This window comes from Limanda limanda, chromosome 5, assembly GCF_963576545.1.
Source record: "Limanda limanda chromosome 5, fLimLim1.1, whole genome shotgun sequence".
Classification (NCBI taxonomy): Eukaryota; Metazoa; Chordata; class Actinopteri; order Pleuronectiformes; family Pleuronectidae; genus Limanda; species Limanda limanda.
Window position 1 is genome coordinate 16,504,448 of NC_083640.1, and position 21,704 is coordinate 16,526,151.

Genomic DNA, 21,704 nt, shown 5'->3' on the forward strand with positions numbered 1-21,704 from the left:
GCCTGAAGGAAGCTACACAGTGGATCATGGTTCCTTGTTTGAGGCCTCAGCTCCAGCACAAACAATCAGAATCGGTCGGTGAAGCAGACTGAGGACTGTTCAGTATCTGTGCATCACATCCCTCTGGGCAGCTTTAAAAAATACGTGTAGTTCCCAGGCAGCTAATCCCTAAATTGGTTAAACAAGAATTTTAAACATTAAAAAACAATTAACTTATACACCTTTCCTAGAGGCTTGGCTTTAGATTCACAGATTACATATGTGGATGTTAATCATAAAATCACAAGCAAGCAACAACTGATTTCAGTTTTTTATTGAAAAAAAATACATGCAAAATACAACTACAACTATAATTCACTTGTGTGTGTGTGTGTGTGTGTGTGCACTCCAATGTCAAGTCATGAGAGAAACAGCCATATCAAGAGAAGACAACAGCATTTGTAAACAAAATAACTATTCAATTTCCTCGTGTGTGTGTACAAGAAAACATTTGGTCCTTTGTATCTTCCAGTTGTGAATGTATAAAAGGAACTAGAGCTGTATTGTTAGTTTGGTCATCAGGTTTTATATGAACATGGTTACAGCATCTTTACATGTGCAATCCTCGGGTAACCTTTTACAATTGAAATCTACAATTAATGTACACTTTTATCTACATTTCTCTATACAAGTACAGTATATTCAGAAGCATCCTCCTATAATGTCTATTTAAATGTGACATTTGAATTACATCAATTACAAAACAGCACATATAAATTCAAGCTAAAAAAAGGGGGGGGGGGAGAAATGAAATCCATGTTAAATCAATCAAGATAAGGGTTAGATTGTTATACCTACGACTACGGGAAGCTGAATTGAGAATAGTCAAGACTTTCATATAATCAAACAACATTTGAAAAATCTACATTCAAGCTATTGACTACCATTTTCAAATTTAATAAAAAGCTTATATTTCATAGTGACACTTGAATGTTCAGCTAAATGATTGTTTGTCCTCTGTCCGCGTTAGAGGGTCTGTAAAGTTATGAAATTTGGATCATATTTTTGGTGGGGGTTTTTTGGTTGAAGTTTAATGGCTGAAAATTCTGATTTGATGACAGGTTCAATTCTCAGCCGAGCAAATTCACACGATTTGACAAAGTTAAGTAATTTTGGTTCATAAGTTGTAATGATTGTAGTAATTTGGTTGAGAAATATGTGTTAGAAAAATCGAAAATAACGATTTGGTTACTTGCCCAATAGCACTTTCTGGATTGGACATTTTGTGACACAAGGTAAAGTTTGTACTCCAAAGTATAAGAAATAAAGCCACTGACGAGTGTCAATAAAGAAGTTTGTAAATACACAGCCCTTTTCCCCCTAAAGATGTTGGCCTACTCACTGCAGTGTATGTGCATGCTTAACAGAACGATTTTTATAACCATCACTTAAATTCTCACACAACCCAAAAAGAAGCACCTGTAAAGCCAGAATCAAAGTTTCTATTAAGTTCAAGTATGGGCTGTGATCCACTGTGGTGTTAAGACTCACAGCAACACTGACCTCTAGTGGGAGAGATTAGTCATCACATTTCTGAGAGAAGTTGGATATGACATGCAGGCCACAGACCACAAGGCTCTAGTGAAGTTCATGTTTAATAGTAACCAGCTGTCACCCCATGGCTGACACGTGTGGTACTCTTAGGAAGCGTCATAGTACAGATCCTATAGTGTGACTGGAAGGATCCCCCCCACATCAGTGGAGCTCACTTGGCGGAATTATATCCTAGCTGTACATCGAATTTAATTTGAACCCCTCCGATCATGTGAGAGGAAGGTTTGCAAATCAAGAAGAGATTAGTTGAGGTTCAATGCAGGGGAGTGGTTTCATAAGAAAAGATGTAGCCCGGGACGAAAAGCTCGCCCCTACATCTTTGTCTCGCTGTCAGCCGGCCTCTCGTTCTCGTACTCGTTCTCCTGGCTGATGAGCTTGTACGGCTTCTTGTCGGCTTCCTCCACCACCGAGTTGCCAACCTCGGGGTCCTTGCTCTGCAGCTCGTGGCGAGAAAGGTGTTCCACTATGCCAGCGCCGATTGAATCTCCGAGGACGTTGGTGGTGGTGCGCAATCGGTCCCTGAAGAAAGACGGAGAACAGGTGAGAACAGGAGGTGAGAATTTACAAGAGAACACAAGACAATGTACGATAAGATGAAACAAGAGAAGACAAAATAAAAAGACACGGTGAAACGAGAGAGGCAAGACAAAACCAGCTATAACACTACTGAACAAGAGAGGACGAGATGAAACAAAACAGGAAAAGAAAAAGCAAGACTAGACAAAACAAGAGACAAGAAAAGACAAAACCATGTGGCGCGTTTGTAAATGTCTGTGTATGTAAAACTTGGTCGGAAACTGGAGGCTCTCAGTGCTGCAGGCCATCCGCAGCCCAGAAAGTAGATGGGAAGAGGGGGGCTTTGAACTGGGATTGGACGCTGACTGAATAAAAACCAGATGGATTGAGGGATATGGAATGTGAGGGGAGTGTCTCCTGAAGCTGTCCCCTAATCCCCTCAAGAGCGTACATTGCACCAATTTGATCAATTAACCCCTGAACATACCACTGAGTGGAACGTAATTGAATTTATACGCCACAGTATTTGATTTCCTCGTAGTCTAAACCCCCATCGTGACTGTTGATAAATCCACTTTCTTCAGTATATTGAAGGTGTTGTGGCTCAAATTGGACAAAAATCTTTTCTTTACTTACATTTTATTGTTTTAAAGTGACATTCTCAAAGGTGTGAAATGCCCAATACTTACAGGAACCAATCAACGGCAATGATGAGCGAGATGTCATCGGTGGGCAGGCCTACCGATGTGAGCACTATCACCATAGTAACCAGACCTGCCTGAGGGATTCCAGCTGCTCCAATACTGGCTGCCGTGGCGGTGATGCTGATGGGAAAAGGTGGGGCAAAGAAAGAAATTTAAAAGTATGTAATTTATATTATGTAAAAAAAAATTGTCATAACAGTGGAACCAAAAAGAACATACTGACATGTCCTTAGTTTGACCACTTGATTATTTTGTTTGTTGCTGCATTGAAGAGGTTGAACTCGGGCTGAAATACCATCCCCCATCTATCCCACAGGCAAATAAACCGACAGACTGGTGGTAAGAAAACCATTTATTAAGCTGGAAACTGTGGTTTTGAGGCTTTGCTTGGCTTAAATTGTCTTCCAAGCCATAATGAAGGACTTGTAAAATAGCAACATTCTCATGTCACTGAATAAAACACTAGATACTAAACAAGTTTCATACCTGATGGTGAGAATCTGTCCAAAGTTCAGGTCATAGTCGTTGACCTGGGCGATGAAGATGGCAGCCAGGGCTTCATACAGAGCTGTGCCGTCCATGTTTATTGTGGCGCCGACAGGGAGCACGAAGCGGGTCACACGCTTGTCCACTTTGTTGTTTTCCTCCAGGCATTTGAAGGTGATGGGCAGAGTGGCTGAGCTGTGAGAGGACACAGGGAGGAAGAGGTCGGACAGAGAATCCAGTTCTTTTTTAAAAATCTTTCTTTAATATTGCGATTTTCCCTGAGAATAATTCTTGGATCTTCGTTTAATTTAAGGGGACTGTTGGGCCTTAACAAAGGTGTGTGCTCTATGAGTGGTTTGAAATTTGAAAAAATAATATTATTTTATTCCAAATTTGAAGAAAAAAAATCATTACCGAGATATAAACAGGAATAACGCAATTTAATTTTTTCGGCAGCAACTTTCACACGTGCAAAATCCAAAAGTGAAATACACTATTCAAATCAAGCAAACTGTGCAACCTTTAGCCCTCTCACGCACCTTGAGGATGTTCCCAGGGCAGTGATGAGTGCCTGCAGCAGCCCTCCGATGAAGACTAAGGGGTTTTTCCTGGTGATGACGAAGTACAGCGTTGGCAGGACCAGGATGGAGTGGATGGCTAGTCCACAGATGACCGTCACTGTGTACATCCCCAGCTGGCCACCCATGATTGAAATGTCGTCCATTTCCACGATCTTACCGGCGATCAGGAACAAGATACCGATGGGGGCATACCTGAGGATTGATGAGGTGGTAGTTCATCAGCGATTCATTCAACAGAATCTCTGCTCATTCATCCATCCATGCACTTACCACATGATAATGGCAACCAGCCTCATGATGGCTTCGTTGAGGCAGTCGAAGAAGTCCTTCAGGGGCTGTCCCTTTTCCTTCATGCTGCTGATGATCAGACCGAAGCCGATGGAGAACACCACCAGGCCCAGGGCGTTGACTCCGTTTACCGACCCCGGCACCGGGATCATCTCCTCCCGGCTGATCTCCTGGCTGCCGTTGAGTGTGAATATAGTGTCATTCACCGTCATCGTCACATGGACCACTCTCTTGGCATACTTTGTCTTGAACTGGATTTTAAAACAGAAATACATTGGGTAAAACAGCAGTTAACTCAAGGGGCAATAGCATTTGATAATTGCTTTTACTCAAGTGTAACATTTGAGTTTCATGTGCATTGAAGAGTCTAATTTGAAGACAACTTTTTAAGTGTCAATTCTTAAGAATAAAATGCATGAATGGATCAAGGTTATTAAGAAGTGGATATAGATATTTGACACAAAAGAGAATTTCAGAATCCAGTTATTTCTTTGGGCCTATGTTGCCTTAACTTACTGGTACACAAACTTTCACAATACCATAGGAAATCCCTGTCTTCTTCAAATGTGCTGGAATGGGAATTAAAAGGGGAACTGAGACAAGGGACGCGGTTGAATATACAGGAAAATACTTTATTGTGGACCTATGAGCACAGATTATGCTGTGTAGTTGCGAGAATTGTGTTTTTTTTATCATTGCAAATTTAATTTCTAATTTATTTACTGGCATACAGATCTATGAAAAGAAGCTGAAAGTTCACAGCAAGTATAAATACATACAGAAAAATATTCAATTGAAAGTATGCATGGAAAGACTTTAAATAATGCTATATGAGAACTTGAATACGGGTGATGATATGCCAAAGAGAGAGTTCCGGAATAAAAGCATTTAATGTAACTGCAGGACAATGATTGAGAGAAGATAGAGGTGGAGAGAGACTGACCTGTTTGGTGCAAGCTTCCACGATGTTTGGAGGAAACATGTTCCTGAAATACCAAAGAGGTTGGGATTAAGAAATCACTTGTGCAGCACTACAACACAAAAACTGTCCCATTGTCATTCTGCTGCTTTTTAAAAAAAATGTATTTCTTCAAATGTCACAGATCTTAAATTTTCCTTCTCCCACTTTGTCCACCTCCATGTGAGCGATCAATACTCAAAGTGACAATAAATGAGGGAATACTATTTTTGGGGATACCTATGTGGTTTCGACAGTCAGTATAGAAACAGCCTATTTACAATAAGTTAAGTTATTTGTATAGCACTTTTCCCAATAAGGTCCTTAAAATAAAATAAATAAAATAAAATAAAAGTACATTTAAAAAAATCCCAAAGATTAAAGCTTTTTTAAAACAACTCTTTAAGATGAGATATACAAGCAATAACAGATTTCTGTAACAGCTGGTCAGTAATTCCAGTGATAGGCGGCCTGTCCTGCAAAAGCATGATGACCTGTAGTAACCAATTAGACTCTGAGAACTACAAGAAGATCAGCTGAAGACATGCAGGCTCATGGGGAGAAAGTAAATACTTGTTATGCATCATGTCTTGATGGTGTTATGCTTTAAAAGCCGTCAAGGTGTATGTGTGTGTGTGTGTGTGTGTGTGTGTGTGTGTGTGTGTGTGTGTGTGTGTGTGTGTGTGTGTGTGTGTGTGTGTGTGTGTGTGTGTGTGTGTGTGTGTGTGTGTGTGGGCACCTCATAAGATCCAGGAAGGAATCAGCCGGGCTGATCTGCTCCATCTGCGGCGGCTTGGTGAACTCATCCCTGGATCCTTTTCCAGGGTGGATGATGAGCACCATGACGATACCGATGAACACAGCAATGACAGTGGTGGTGGTGTAGTAGACCACCGCCCTCATGCCCATTTTACCTGAAGCACGGCTGTCCAGAGCAGCCATACCTAAAAAAACAAGAAAATACCATGCAAATTTATGTAAATCCATATAAAAGCATTTATCCACATCCAAACATCATCAGAGGCCTGGATGTTTATTCTCCACATGGATCCTACAGAGGGAGCAGCAGTGCTAGCCTGTGGAGCTATAAACAGCTCCACGTGGAATCATGTAAACAAACCACATAACCAGCCACAGAGCACCTTATATGAATCTTTTTTTACCAAAGACCTGAATCAGTTTATCATGACTCACGTTAGAAATTGTCATCATAACAAACCCTTATTGCTGTTATGCATAATTTTTACTATTGATTGGATTATTAGAATGTTTCAGTTTCCTGTGTCTTTTAAACGTTCCCCGCTGTAATTATTTTGTTGACTTATTTCTTTATTCATTCCTTTTATGATGGGATTTGAACCGATATTGCTTTATTGAGGGACTTTTTAAGGGGACTGTCGAAGCACTCATTGGGAGTGCTGTGATTTAACCCCAACCTAACCCTGAATAAATAAAGTAGCAAAACATAATAGATAAAAAATAATCTAAAACTAAAAATAATCAAAAAACACTGCTTTGATATTGACGTTCCTTTGTTTTTTACCAGCATCTGTTCCCGAGGGAATACAGTTAGCCTGAGAAAAAGCTGCTGTGATTATCAGTGCAGCGCATCCATCTGGATTATCTGACAAGGTATCTGTGACAACAAAGAGCAGCAAGAAACATAATCTGACTTTGACCTTTACCGGCAGAAAAGATAACACATTTGATCTGCAGCATCCAGCCGCAGATCAAATGTACAAAAATCTGATTATATATTGTGTATTCATATTTAATATAGGTAATATATTCTAAATTATAGCTGCAGGGAAAAACTCTTTGAAAGCCAATGGTCATTCTGTGCTTTTGCAGTTTTCAGATAAACCACTGACTGCAAAGAATTGTCCAAACCAGAGAGAAGTTGGAGTCAGTCAGAGCTCATCAGAGCCTGCGGCTGAATCTGTCCTCCGCAGCTCTAATAGCATTAAACAGACTTTGCAGGGATAATGGTGGTAAAAGAGAAATGCAGCCATTCAGAGAGCTGGATTTGGAAAACAGAGAGGCTGCCTCAGTTGTGACAATCGCGGCTGTGGCATTGCATTTTCACAGTGTCAGGTCTTATTATTGCTGTTTTCTTCATTCAGAGCTGTACAAGGCAATGCAGGGCTTTGTGCGACAGGAGATCTATGTGTTCTTTTCACATGTGGCACTGGCACCGTGTGTACTAACGTGTGTGTGTGTGGGGGTGTGTGTGTGTGGGTGGGTGTACCTAGTGGCCCTGCTTTGGCCCTCGCTCTCTGTTTCTCTTGTACCAACATGTCCAGGACTTGGGCTTTCATCCACTGTTCTTTCTGATCCTCTTCCTCCCCTCCTCATCCTTCCCTCCCTCATTGTCCTCCCTCAAATTCCACACCTCTCCTCTCCACTACCTCTTGTTTCAGGGTGCCCCCCGAGTACCCCACCCACCTCCGGCTCTTCCTCCTCTCCCACCCCCACCTCTTCCCTCCATGCACTTTTTTTGCCCCTGCACGCTGCTCTTATATTGCTGCAATCCTATTTCATTGCCTCCTCCTTTTCTCCCACCCCCCTTTCTTCTGCTCTCCTCTTATTCCCTTTCTTTCTGACAGCCCTGGGAAAGCTTGTTGACTTTGTCAGCCTCGCACACACAAACACACACACAGACACACAATGATCGCCGGCCTGTTGTCCAGGCAACAGCGGACGCAGCTGCACCAATTTCATTCTTTGAAAAGAACGAAAGGACCAAGACTGAAGGAGAGCAGGGAGAATGACTTTCTTTCTCATATGGGGGAATGTTCATCAAACACAAAAGTACAAGCCTACTTTGGGGGGGAGTTGAATCACAGGACATTGTGGCAACTGCGAGAGGTCGGTCCCCAGAGCAATTAACATCCCCTGACACTGGGCAGAGATCGACTCCAAACTTCTAGCAAGACTTTATTTGAAGGCCTGCAGCAAGAAATTACCTTCTACATATCAGTTGATGGAGTTTGAAAGATTTTTTTTATAGAGAATTAATATGGTTTGATAATCCTCTTAAAAAATGTGTTGAAGTTGATTTGCTGCTTTTCTTTGTCTTGTAGACTTCATGTGAACATCATTGGACTTTGATGAGGTGGTTGGACAAACAAAGCAACCCCAACTAATTTCCCCCTTTTCTTGCTTTTTCTAGACGAACAATTAATAGATTTATCAAGAAAGGTCAGAAGTGGAAATTGTCGCCAGCTGCAGCCCCACAAAGTTGTGGTTTTACGTTTTTTTCTCACGCGCTAAACGTTCACATTAAATGGTAAAAATCTTACATGACAGCATCTGTGGACAACAGATACAAGAATAACTATGTTCCGGCTTTAAACACTTTAACTCATGTTGATTTATATGTTAAATGTATAAAATCATCAAGAATTGCAGCAGATTGATACTGAGCCAGAAACAGACAGGGCTGTGAATTGTCTGAGATATTTTCATCCGAAATACCAACAACTCCCTTAGCTCGGCCTCCCTCATGTTGCCGATTCTCCTCCCTCCTGTGCACCGTGCACTCTGCGCTTGGCACCGAGATACCAGAGAGTTGCAAATAGCGAGTTTCAGGATCAGGAAATAATCAAAATGATCTAAGCACTGCTGCAAAAAAGACCCACATATGTAAATGAGGACTATTCTGGAAAATAAAGTATTTTTGTAAACACATTAACTTAAATATAAATAAAAAATTTAATTTCCCAGTTTTTCAAACAAATTTCTTCTCACACTAACAAAAGATGTGGTGTAAAAAAGTGTGTCCTGAAAGACATACAAACGATTTGTGAGTCAAGTTTTGAAACTCTTACACCTTATTTTTATATTCCCTCTTTCTACTTCCATTCCACTAAGTTAAAGAGAATTCAGTCATTGAACAAACTCACAAATGATGTGTATGTCCAGTTATTTATATTGTTGTTGTCATCATACTTTCCAGATGTTTTTTTCGTTACTCCTCCTCCTGGTTTTCCCCTCGACTCCCTCCCACTCTTGAAGACCCCTTCCAACGACCTCCTCTGTAATCATCCGCCTTTTCCTCTTTTACTACCCTCATCCCCTCTTCCTGTCCAGCCCCTTCTTGGCTCTATAATTACTCATGGACGCTCAGCCCTCATAATGACATTTCTCGAAACAATATCGATTATTTAGAAAGCATAAATTAAAAGGTGGGTTTGATATGTGAGTGAGCACATGTTAAACAGATGTGTTTATGGATGGGGGAAGATCAATAGGGACCCTGCAGTAAATCTCAAGGCCTTTCCGCGTTATCCTTCATCCTCCATTCTTCTCCCTGTCTATCTGTCCACCAGACTATCTTTCACTCAAGGCCTACACCTTCCAGGCTTCCTCCGCATGTTCTCAGACTTATTGATTCCCAGTTCATCCAAACTTTCAAGACTCAAAGCCAAGTTTCTTTGAACCGGGACGGGCCATTTCACAAAGTGGCACAAATCGCCATGGGGAGTGTGACTGTCCAGGGCCCACGTGTTGCAGAAAAGTCATATGAGCTTATTCATGATGCTCATATCCTCTAAAATACCTTATTCTCAATGTCATGCTCCAAGTCAGAGCATGTAAACTAATTGCTGATTCTTTGTGAATCCAGGCAGTTTGCTACAGTGATAGAAATATAGATAAACACACAGCGAAGTCTGTCAAAACAAGGTGCTGTCTTTATTCTGAAGTAACATCAATTTTATTACTTTAATGGGAGGTCATACAGTTTCAGCAGAAATCTGAAAAGTTTGAAAGATAAAATGGATTTTTAATATCATATAGGTCAAACTTTTTATTAAGGTCTGCAACTGTGATGCAGGTGTCAACAATATGGTCATGTTACACATTGGCCTTAACACTTTTGTGATGAGAGATAGCCTTATGACTTTCAATCGACAAGCAAGTCTCAATTCGATGAAAATTTGATTTCAAACTCTGGGATAAAAAGTAATTCATTTGATAAACAAAAATGACTCTTTTCTAATTTATAGAGTTAACATCAGCAACTTACAGTATGATGTTTTTGTCGTCAGCATTTTGGATTCTTGTGTTGTCACAAACTTTGAGGTGGCGGCTTAAACTGAAATGACGTGTAGGTGTGTTATCTGTCGTAATACGGTAGTTGACTCTATCTGGTTGAACGACAGCTTTCTAGCAGGCAACTTTGCATCTGATGAGGAGAGAGAGGAGCTGGATGACTTGGTTACACAACCTCTTTGTTGATTTCCACATGTTGTAGCTGCGGCCATGTGACATGATGTCAGAGGACGCTGATGTTACGCCCTGCCGCAGCACAGACCGGGTTATTATCGGACAATGAGTGTCTGTCATTCCCTCTGGAGATTGGTCCCCTGGCCCGTCAATCACTGCTCAGCGACACCACATCTGCTCTCAGTATGTTCCGATCAGTCACTGCTGGTGATCACTGCTTTTGGACGCTCAGGTTCCATAATATAAATGCATAGTTTTACTTCCACAACAAGTAGAGGCTCCTGTCGGTAACAACCCATATAGGCCTTTCCCTTTGGAAGAAAAAATCCCTGTACGTCTGACTGCGTATAAGAAATGTATTAACAGTGGCCGAATGAACGCTCTACATCCCTGGATTAGAAGTGAAAATGTGTTTTTCCGAAGCACAGGCCCAGATACGTTGCCACAACATGTCCTGGAAGTTCAAAGCAATCCAGACCACGAGCTGTAAACGATTTATTCGATTGAAACATATTAAAGTCTGGACTGCGTGTCGTCAAGATGAAGACAATTAGTATGAGGCCAAAGCATGTGATTGAGACCAGCGCTGTAGGCTCAAAACATGTCTCTCTCTCTCTCTCTCTTTGTCTCTGTGTCTCTCGCTCAGGACGTTATCCTAACCCCCGTCCACCGCTAGGCCCAAAACCAACAAACAGCATCGGCTGAACAAACAACCCAGTCTGCCATTCATGAAGTACACGTTGGTCAACGACGCCACGAAATGACAAACACCACTGTTACTGGTAGCTTCCGTTCACACAGTTTTACCTACAAAATATGTTACAGCAAGCACACACAGACAGACGCACACAGTCCCTCTTTTACCACACGTGAAAACTGATGCCATGTTGAACACGAGAGAAATTGCTCGGGGGTTTGTGATATCGGGAGATGCAGTAAAGTGTTGTGAGATGTTTGATGTAAATTTAGAACAAAACCATGTAGCACAGGCAGGATCTGAGATATGTGTGCTTATTTTAGACTTTAGAAGTCATTTTTAACTGAGTACTTGATGTTACACCAATGTAAGAGTACTGAGAACAAGCAGCATTGTCAGCCCTATTCGTCAACCTGATGCGATGTGATTATAGACATATGTCAGTTATGTGAGTGAAAAGGCTCAGGCTTATCGCGAAAAGTTGAAAAAAAGCATATGTTTGTGAATTTAAAAAATCCAGCTTTTGTTCTGATCAAATTAATTTAAAAAGAACTCAAGGAAGAGGTGACTTGACTGAATTTGGTGTCCATACCAGAAATGAGACTGGAAACCAGCAGGGGCAGCACCAGCATCTGAAGCATTCTCATCAGCAGCTCTCCAGGAAATGAGAAGAACTTGACTTCGCGGTAAGTCATTTTATAAGGACGCAGCCCGAATCCCAGGATTATACCTGAAGAGAGGATCAGATACGGAGAAAGAGTCAAAACCTTGTTAAAACATTTCAAGCGACTAGAGCTTAGAGCTAATTAAAAAATTACTCTGGAAAGCTGACACGTCATCTTTGTATAATACGACTAACTTGCAGTTTCCCGAGCAAGTAAATGTGTGGTGCAATAGGTGAAGTTTCCAGTCTTCGTGTCATAACTTTTTGCATTTTAAATCATTTGAAAACATTGGTCTGGTCTGTGGAGGTTCCCCCCATGTTGTTGGGTTTCGTGGTGAGTCATTGACCCACCTCGCCCGTCTGAGTCATGTCGTGTCCTAAGTTGTGAAATGTGGGGGTGGAAAACTTTCTTTTGCAGAAGTTCTTCCTTTCAGTTTCACTTTTATCAGCCCCAAACCCCCACCAGGCCCAGGTGGCTGCTTCAACAGCCTGAAGTGACGAGTAGCCTGAATTAAACAATCAATCAAATGAGTTTGCCGTGGCGTGGTGTAACTCTAGCTGGGCTGCAGATGTGCAGGCGGTGTGTGGGCCAGGCTCGCTTCCCACTGAGTAAGACTCAGAGGTTAATGGCAACAGGGCAAAGGTCGGCTACAGGGTCGGATTTGGGCCAGTCTCTTAAATTCATCTGGGTTTCCTTTGTTCTCTCATCTGGGGACTTTGTTTCTATTCTTCTCCTTCTTCCGTCCAGCTACAGGGGAGCTGGTCACACCAGATTGATGAATCATTCGAGCAAAGCTTTCAATAGTGGATGGGCTGGCGTGGTGATAGATGGAGAGGAACAGTGTTTCTTCCTGTAACCTCCACCTTTAAGTCAATTCAACTAACTAAACATTACCGGTGTGCAAACAGTGTGTTCAACGAAAGGAACTCTGCCCCCAAAATATGTCACTTACCAATAATGACAGCTGCAACAGTTAATAACACAAAGGCATTTCTGATGAAGAACCCCTTCACATCATCCTTTCTGATGTTCTCCACTCTCTTCCTGGCCAGCAGAGACCGGGACTGGATCCCATCCCGGATCCGATGGAGGCCGCTCCGGGTCCCCTGCGGGTTCTCCCCGTTGCTCTGAGTCATGGCTGCTGCAGGAGCGTGAACCCCACTGAACGTCTCTCTGTCTCTGTCGCACCTCTCTTTTGGTTAAGAGCCCACACGCTGTCTGATTGAGAGGGAAGGACGACACATTGATTTAGATATCAGAACATTAAAAACCACTCAGACCATGCACTGCTCTGCTCTTTGTTTGTTCAGAAAGTTTCTTACTTCTCTTCTACACTAAAATGTCACTTAAAACATCTGTATACACTATACACCACATACAAAGTGGATTAAATTATAAATATCTTACTTGACAGATTCAAATGTAGAAAAACAATCATGTACAGTAACAATCATGACAAATTCTCCAAAAACACGATACAAAAACTGAGATAGTTCAACTTTTCTGTCAATCCAATGGACTCAGTGAATGATAAACACATGTGTTGCAACGTTGAAAGCATGCAAACATAAACTCTAACTGACTACACGTGTACAGTCTGGCTTACACTGATCCACACTCCCGCACATGCACACGATCACTGGTCAAATGGTAAAATGCATTTGTAGACATTTAAAATGTTAAAATACTCAAATAGAAGTTGTTTCTGTACCTTTTAGACTTGAGCAATAACTTCCCTTGGAGTAAGGTCTCAGTGGTGGTCTAAATATACTTAGTTTTTCTCTTTTTTCAGGGGAAAGCTCTGGTTTAGAGCGCGGCGAGTTGGGAGAGGGACAGAGGAGCTCTTTGGCTGTGAGCTGGCTGGTGTGAGCAACCAGCAGTGAGGAGAGAGGGAGAGAGGAGAGACAGAGGAGAGGGGAGGAGAAAGGAGAGGAGGGAGCGGGGATGAGGGGAATAAGGGAGCCAGTGAGAAATTGGAGGTGGTGCCATAGTAAAAAGAAAAACCAGTGAAAGTCGGTCACAGTGTGGGCTTGTAGAGAGGTTAGGCGGAGACATGAAAAAAAAAGGAAGGAAGGAAGGTAGAGAAAGAGGAAGGGGGGGGGGGGGCTTTTCAGACAGAGTAGAGCTTGAGGAATAATGAGGTTTCCAAGCAGGAGGAAGAGAAAGGACCTTCTTGTTTTCTTCTGTCCTCCTCGGCCGGCCTTTCAAATGGAGTTTTCACGCTTGATAAGTTCAGCCGGATTGAAGATTCCTGTGGAGAGTGAGTCAACGGAGAAATAAAAGTCCTTCATCCATCAAAACATATGGAGGTGGATTAGCCATTCATACAATTATTGTGGAACCGCTCCAACAGAATAACTCATCCATCAACATCACTTTACCATCTTTTGCTGCGTTACACATTCAAGCCATGCAAAGTCCACGTGTTCATCTTCTTAAAAATAAACTGCCCAGTGTTTAGTTTATCGAGCTAAACACAGCAAGTAAATATTTGCCAAGTGCCAAATGTGCAAGTGGCTGTGAATGAAACAATCTGTGTATACTGAGTCTGGATGTTTTTGGCAAATAAGCTGACTTTAACGCTTCTGGGATGGTTAAAAAAACAGGATAATGACTGGCTAAGCTTCAGCACGGCAGAGCAGTCAGAAAATAAAAAGGATGATCCAAATACAAGCAGGCGGGAATTTAGTTTGGCAGGAATTCACAGTCAAGGAAATGTGTGTGTGTGTGTGCGTGGACGTGTCTGAGAGTAAACGAGTAGGCAGAAATGAAGGAATCCTTTTCTGACTCATACCAAGGGAATCCATGTTTGGCAGAGATGAGGAGACATTTTACAGCCCCCCTTCCTTTACACACATTCACACACACACACACACACACACACACACACACACACACACACACACACACACATAATGTGCCCAACGCTTCATATGACCTCAGTGCAATTATATAACCTCTCCGACTCTGGCATGTTTCTTGTATACTGGTTAAAAGCGGAGGAATTTTCAAGAATAACACAGCCAACATATTTTTAAGAGAAGGCGTTCTGAGCTCATTAACGGTAGCTTCACAGAGTACGCTCTGAAAAAGGAAATGAAAACAGTTTTGGTTTCACAAAGAATTTGATTTCCCAGGGAATAAATCAAGGATCTTGATTGGGAAAAATATATATATTTAGAGGAGGGATATTGATGAGAATGCGACTTGGGAATGTTGGGCCTTGGTGGCGGTTAGAAGTTAGAACTCTACTGAGTGTCTTTCTAGTTACTAAATGTGCTTTTTTATATCTGACAGAGTTTGCTGTGAATAAAGCAATTTTTACGAACAGAATCCCTGCCCCCCACAAATCACACTCAAGCTCTTGATGGAGAAACAGAGATGTTAAGTTTTCCCCTGATTTTGGTTCCTTTAACTCCCATAACTGGAAACACCATCCTTGATGTCTCCCACATGGGCGACTGTTAAAATCATTTTAGCTGATGACCTACTTATTCACATGAAGTATTTATGATGTCTATCTTTTGGGGGTCCACAGCTTTGGTTCAGACTGGGATATCTTAAATATCAGTGAGATGACATCAATGTTCATATTTCCAAGAGGATGAATCCTACTGACTTGGATGACAACATCCACATTTCCTCTAGTGTAACAATGAAGTTGTGGAAATATCATGTCGACTATTGAATGGATTGAGTTGATATTTGATTCGGAGATACAACATTCGCATCAAGGTGCATTATAATCGATTTCTCAGCTTTTCATTCAGCAGCACCATGAGAACATAGTTTACATTGGTCCGGTAATTAAGTTATAACTTAGACCAATTACATTCCCATCATCACGTGTAAAACTTATGTAGATTCGAATTCAAACCAGAACTTAAATCTGAAACAAGCAAGTGAGCACAAACTGCAGATCATGATGTTTCAAATCAAAGAGCGAGTCCCATTCAGCTATTATTCACAATATGAAAGACCAGGAAAGAACATCTCAGACTTGTTGGTGGTATCATGTTTCCGCTCAGATTCTTGTATCACCATCATTAGCTCCGAACAAACAGGTAATTAATGTCTGAATTGCAGGGAGCCCCAATCTGTATTGTGTCATGATCTTCCTCCTGTTGTGATCGTCCCTTGGGTCCCTGAGCCGGCGAACAGATCCTCTCAGCACCTCAGACTTTAGACTGAGTCACAGGCTTGTTGGTGTACAGGCCGACTATTATTGTCAGTGGTTGTCTGGTCAGGGCTGCAGATCCCAGCACAGCACTGGTGTTATGATATTTTATTTACACCAAGGAGAAGATGGTGGATATTAGTGTTGGACCAACCATCCTCTTTAAAGACTGTTGTTATCATAATGAACTGGCTCAGTATATTGTTTGTATTGTATATTGTATTTAACATGTGATGAGTAAAAACAATATAATAATTAAATTCACTTCACAGCAGAGAGTAACATTACTGTGTAGAAAACAAGCTCTGCTACAAAAATTCATTCACTAACGCACTGCTTTGACAACCGTGCTTTTATCTTTTAACTTGTATTATCATATGACTGGAAGAGAATCCGATTTTCATGGTAAGTAAATTAATTTTTCCAGCGTGGCCACAAGTCGTCAAGTATTCTTGGAAAAGACACCAAATCCCACATTGTTACGATGAGGCCAGTGTCTTTCATGGGACAGTAGCTCGACCACCATTCATGTGTGTGTGTCAATGAGAGGCATTACAGGGGTGTTTTTCTTGTAATGGCTGAAATGTATTATTACATTTAATAGTGCATAACTTTGTCTCTGAGATGGCAAGAAAAATAAAGAAAAACTAAATGAAAACAAATTCCTGGATATGCCTCCATATCCGTAGCCGCACCAAAAATGTGATGGGGTCTTTCCTGACTTTATTATACCACATCCTGTGATAATCCATCTAGTGGTTTTTGCATAATCTTGCTTATACTCGTATAGTAAACATATACGTCAGTGAATACCTGCAGTATTGATTCTGCCTTTGTAGAGGTGGAATGTTTTGCTAGACAGTTGTACTGGATTGTATTATATGATACAGATGTACCTGCTACTACTCGATGTGTTGTTTGGTTGGTCCTCTGAAGAGTCAGCAACAAACTTCCACATCATGCTGCAGGAGCTGTAATTATACCCATAACTACCATCTGCATGTTGTTTAGAGCCAATGTGAGATGTTTCTTTCTTTCCAGAGCAAACCGAGATGTAGAAACACTCACCAGCTCTCAAAGGAACAAATAGCATTTAGGCACCTCACAGCTCCAGGTACTCCGGTTTCAAGTCCATAGATATGCAGATTGGGGTTTGGTTAGATGGAGACTGGTGTGAATGGTTTCGTGCTATATGTTGCCGCTGCAATATTGGCTGTACAGGTTGGACCCTTCCTCTCACCCAATGTCAGCTGGGTTAGGCTTCAGCCACCCAACAACCCTCAAAAGTATCAGCGGTATAGTTAATAATCTCTAGCAAATCTTTGAAAGATGCAGAGAGAATGAATTAACACATGAAAGTACTGTAATCATAATCTGACTTCACCATCAGAGTACATGTGCATCTGCATGTGTTTGTCTGATAGGAAATTGTGTGCAAATTTAAATGCTTGACCAACAGGCCAATGATTTGTCATTCTCTTGAACAGGATTTCAGAATCGCAAAGATTTCAGAAAGCTTCCAGGGAAAATACTTCAGATTCATTCATTCATATTGTGCATGTATCACCACTACTGACACGTCCAAATCCCCGGCTTTCTCATCGATAAACCTCAGCTCATTTGGAAAGCCGTGAATGGGGAGCTCGCCATTCCTCGACCTCACCGCAGTGAGCCAAATGGCTTCCATCACACACCAATCCCAACAAACAACAACAGACAACTGACTCCTTTGTCCTCCGCAGGCAAAGCTGATGGGATTGGCTGAGGAGCAGAACTTGTAGATTGAAGAAACTGAGAAACAAGAATCAGGAATCCTGCAATAAAACACACAGAAACAACAGAGGAACAGTTGAATGTGACATATTACCATGGTTGCTGGATGAAAAATGTGTCGCCATTAGTTTATTGTGTATTTGCAGTTGTGCTAATCACATTGTGGGGACGAAAATCTGTTCGTCATGGTGACTCGCCTCCTGTTTGTGGACAGAAAGCCTCTGTCCTGCTGCACTCTGCAATGTCATGTTTTCACATTCATCCATGTCCAAGGACAGGTTGTCTTTGCCTACTGGTTTTGTTAAACACAATTCTATACTTTTTAGCCAAGAGTTAGCTGCAAGGATTGATTAACCTATAGGCTGATATAACACGCAAACTTTCCCTCTCTCATACGCACACATGTATTTCATACACAAATACACACAGGCCATTCCCTCGATATCAGCACCACGGAGGCTGTGTAACTGTAGCTGACCCGGGCTCCTCTAGTGGGCCAGTTGTTTCAGATGGGAGTGGTCCACTCCCAGGGGGGGGGTGTATCCAGGACAGGTTATAAGATCTGTGGTCTACAGTGGCCCTCTTGGGACACAAAGAACTGAGGCCACATTGTTCGCCCGCATCATTGTGCATAAGGGTTTCCCATGGATCAAATGTTGCAGACTCCAAACTCAGGGGTCTCAGCGCGCTCGTAGCATCGGCACGATGGGAGCAAAGGCTGCTCACACATCACTTCTCACTGATCTCAATGAGGCCACACTGGTCGGGTCCCAGTGGTTGGTCGTGTGGCTGTAGAGATGGTGAAGTAGTGATGGGAGTACAGGCGAGTGAGGAGGGTACAAGGGAAGATGCTTGACACATGGATAAGGGCTGAATTATGAGGAGTGAAGGCAGCAGAGGACACAGAGGGAGTCTAGACACTCTCTAAAAGAAGCAGACTCAGCTTAGTCACACAGGAAAACAAACTTCCTGTGCATGCAAACAAGGAACAGACACAAAATATAGAAAAATACGTAATTCATTGGATAAGAGCATTAAATAGACTGTGAAGAAGTTTTGATAATGTGGTGAAAACATTTGTACTATACATCAAAATGTTGATAAACATTTGATTTGTGATCACATTTCCTTGTGACATAGTGATAAGATAATTACATAAATGACGCTAATAATACATTTTGTTCATATTTTATTGTCATAACGTAACACAAAAATGTTGTTGATGTTTTTATTAAACCTCATAAAAATGCATCTGATTCCATGTCACCTTATTCGAGACTATAACATTAAAACCAAATATTGTGTCACAGCCCCGCTTGTTGTTTAAAGATATTATCTTAACAGTTCCTCAGCCGGGTCAACACTCTATCTATTTCACTAACAGTCCTGCTCCTAATGAGGGCAGCAACTGTGTACACTCAGCACATTGACTGGTTGTCAGGGAATGCATGTCGATGGTGCTATATCAGGATTTTAAAAAATGGAAGAGATTGCAGTAACCTTACAGGATAATTAATTTCAGAGAACACAAGGGGTTTGGTTCAAGGGTTGAGTTTCCCAAATAAACTGGGCCTCGTTGTGCCAAGGGGAGTGACTGAAACCTGACCGTGTTTGTGTTAGAAGATCACAAAGATTAAAATATGACACCCTTTATGAAAACTGGGCAGAAAGGACAATTTCTCTATAACTAAACGATTAAAGTGAGTAATAACAATAGAATAATGAGGAAAGGCAAGACAATGGTACAGAAGAGAGACAGCTATTATCTCACTTTATCACAGCTCGGGTTCAGTCTCAGTCTCTTGGTCTGAACAGGCAGCACTTATTTAACATGACGTTCAGCTTAGTATAATTAATGTTTAGCGCAAATGGGTGATGTGCATGTAGAGCCATAACAGCAAGGTGTCCTATTTATATCCTGAGTAAAATAATACCATGTTTATGCACCTTGTTGTTAGATATTACGTTTGTTGAGAGAGAATAAAATAAAAAATCTGCTGTATTTTATATAGATAATATAAAAAATATATATTTTTCATACTTAATATTTTTTACATTTCAACTGTTCTTTGTTTAATTGACTGATGAACCTTAACTTGGAAGACTTTGGACTTCACATACTTAATCTTGGTGAACTGAAATGCTGCAGAAGCGTCAGGATCAACTCATTATCCCCATCTAGTGGTGGTAACTCTACACTGATATATCAAGAAACAATAAAAACAAAACAAAACAGTTTTCACTGTAATAATTGATTTTCCTCACAGACGATTTGATAATTTGATAGTCTTTATGTTATGCTTGCCTAAGCTAAGAAAAGCTAACTCACTACTGAATGAGCTTCATATATAAGAAAAGAAAATAGGCACATTCCCCAAAATGTCAAACTATTCTTCAATTTATTGTCGGGTTTGTACAGCAGCTGCTTTTTAAATCGCATTTTTTGGTCCATATTTATAAAAACATTTATTACAGATGCAATTATTTTCCATTTGTTGTCTCAAACTTTGATTGAAGCGGACAAAAACAGTCCATTTATCAACAAATTCAAACGACTTTACACATTTTTCATTTCTTTGGGCAAAGACTGCAATTTCCAATGTTTTACTTATTTCCTCACACAGTCCAACGACAAACAGACCGAGTCTGTTTGCTGATAAATCCCTGGGTTTTCTCTGAGTGTAGAGTCTCTTGTTAGTGTTAACTGATAAAAAAAAATTTGATATTCCATTTTCTATAAAACAGAATAAATTGTTGAATAAATATCCCTCACACAGGTTTATCAATAAGAATACTGATGACATAATTAGAGCTTGAAGGGTCACATGGCCTTGACATTAACCAAGAGAGATGGGTGGAGGGTGTTGAGGTGAGAATGTCGGCTGACAGATGGACACTAATCACCTGCATATGCTGCCAGGTTTAATCTGCAGAAACAAGATGGAGGCAAAGGGAGAAAGAGGAGTAAAGTGACCTGTAAATCTAAGGACTGCAAATTGACCAACACAGTCACAGTGGACAACTCCCTCGGGCAGAGAATATATATATAGTAGGGAAAATAAGGATGGAGTTTATGGACCATTTTCTGGAGGACTGGCCAGAGTCTGTGGACGTGTTTGACTCAGTCTGGATGGACACACTGGGACTGTGCACTAGAGCTGAACACTGGTCCATTTGTTTGAATCTTGTAGAGAAGCTGTTTCTGGATCTGCTGAGTCAGACGGATTTCTTACTGGAACACCGAGCTGTGTGCGTCAACCTGCTGGGCCCGCTGTTTGCTGATGACCCCTATGTGTGGATGTTCCTCCAAAACTGAAAAGGACCGAAGATATTGTATTCATCTATGTTCTCATTTTTTTCTGCTCAGGCACTGTTCGACTTTGCTGCTTGGCAAGAATTTTGACACAAGGTAAATGCAAAGCTCGCCATCAAAACCAGTGTATTTCATAGGGTGCAAAGTGTTCTCTTGGTTATTTCAAGTTGGCTTTATGGACATTTGAGAATACTAAGAAGGGCAAGAGCACTGGCATCATATACCAACTCCTTTTTTTTTCTTTATAGGGAAATGTTGGATTAATGTGCTATATTGTTTATTTTTATTTTGAACCGTAGCCTATATTGTTATGTTGAACATGTGTTATGTGCTGACCGGAAAACGTAACAGACAATCATTTTATGTCAAATTGTGAAACTAGAAAAGAAAGACTATAAGAGTGATTCTGAAAAATGTCTCAATTTTGCTCCCAGAAATTAATGTATAAATCTCCCGTTACCAGATCTGAGATTCATCAAGACTCTTTAGACCAATTGTGTGTCTCATACAACAAACATCAAGCTTGATATGGTTTTGTCCGCCGGCAACTAAATTGATCCCGCTTGAACTATATTGGATTAAAAAGTAATTTTGAAGTTGAAACTTTGGCCTTAGAAAATAGCGTGTGAGAAAATCTGCTTTAGAATAACAAAACATCACACTGCACATTTTAGAAACTCTCTGCATGATTTTGTAATGTTTCAATTTAATGTTTGAATGAGGC

At 41.1% G+C, this 21,704-nt stretch overlaps 1 protein-coding gene across 1 annotated transcript; it reads right to left on the reverse strand.

Annotated features, from left to right (window-relative positions):
- Nucleotides 1-298: 298 nt before the first annotated feature.
- On the reverse strand, nt 299-13,589 carry slc1a3a (solute carrier family 1 member 3a). Its single transcript, XM_061071188.1, has 10 exons — nt 13,429-13,589; nt 12,670-12,935; nt 11,645-11,782; nt 5,866-6,070; nt 5,112-5,154; nt 4,151-4,419; nt 3,839-4,072; nt 3,300-3,494; nt 2,799-2,933; nt 299-2,112 (listed from the first exon to the last, which is right to left on the reverse strand). The coding sequence occupies exons 2-10, from the start codon at nt 12,851-12,853 to the stop codon at nt 1,905-1,907; spliced, it is 1,611 nt and encodes a 536-aa protein (XP_060927171.1). The 5' UTR covers nt 12,854-12,935; nt 13,429-13,589; the 3' UTR covers nt 299-1,904.
- Nucleotides 13,590-21,704: the final 8,115 nt, after the last annotated feature.

Coding starts and splice junctions, on each gene's coding strand:
- slc1a3a (XM_061071188.1), bottom strand. CDS start 12,853: ATGACTCAGAGCAACGGGGAGAACCCGCAGGGGACCCGGAGCGGCCTC. Junction 5,155..5,865: donor TCCTTCCTGGATCTTATGAG/GTGCCCACACAC, acceptor TTGGTATTTCAG/GAACATGTTTCCTCCAAACA. Junction 2,113..2,798: donor ATTGCCGTTGATTGGTTCCT/GTAAGTATTGGG, acceptor GTCTTTCTTCAG/GGACCGATTGCGCACCACCA.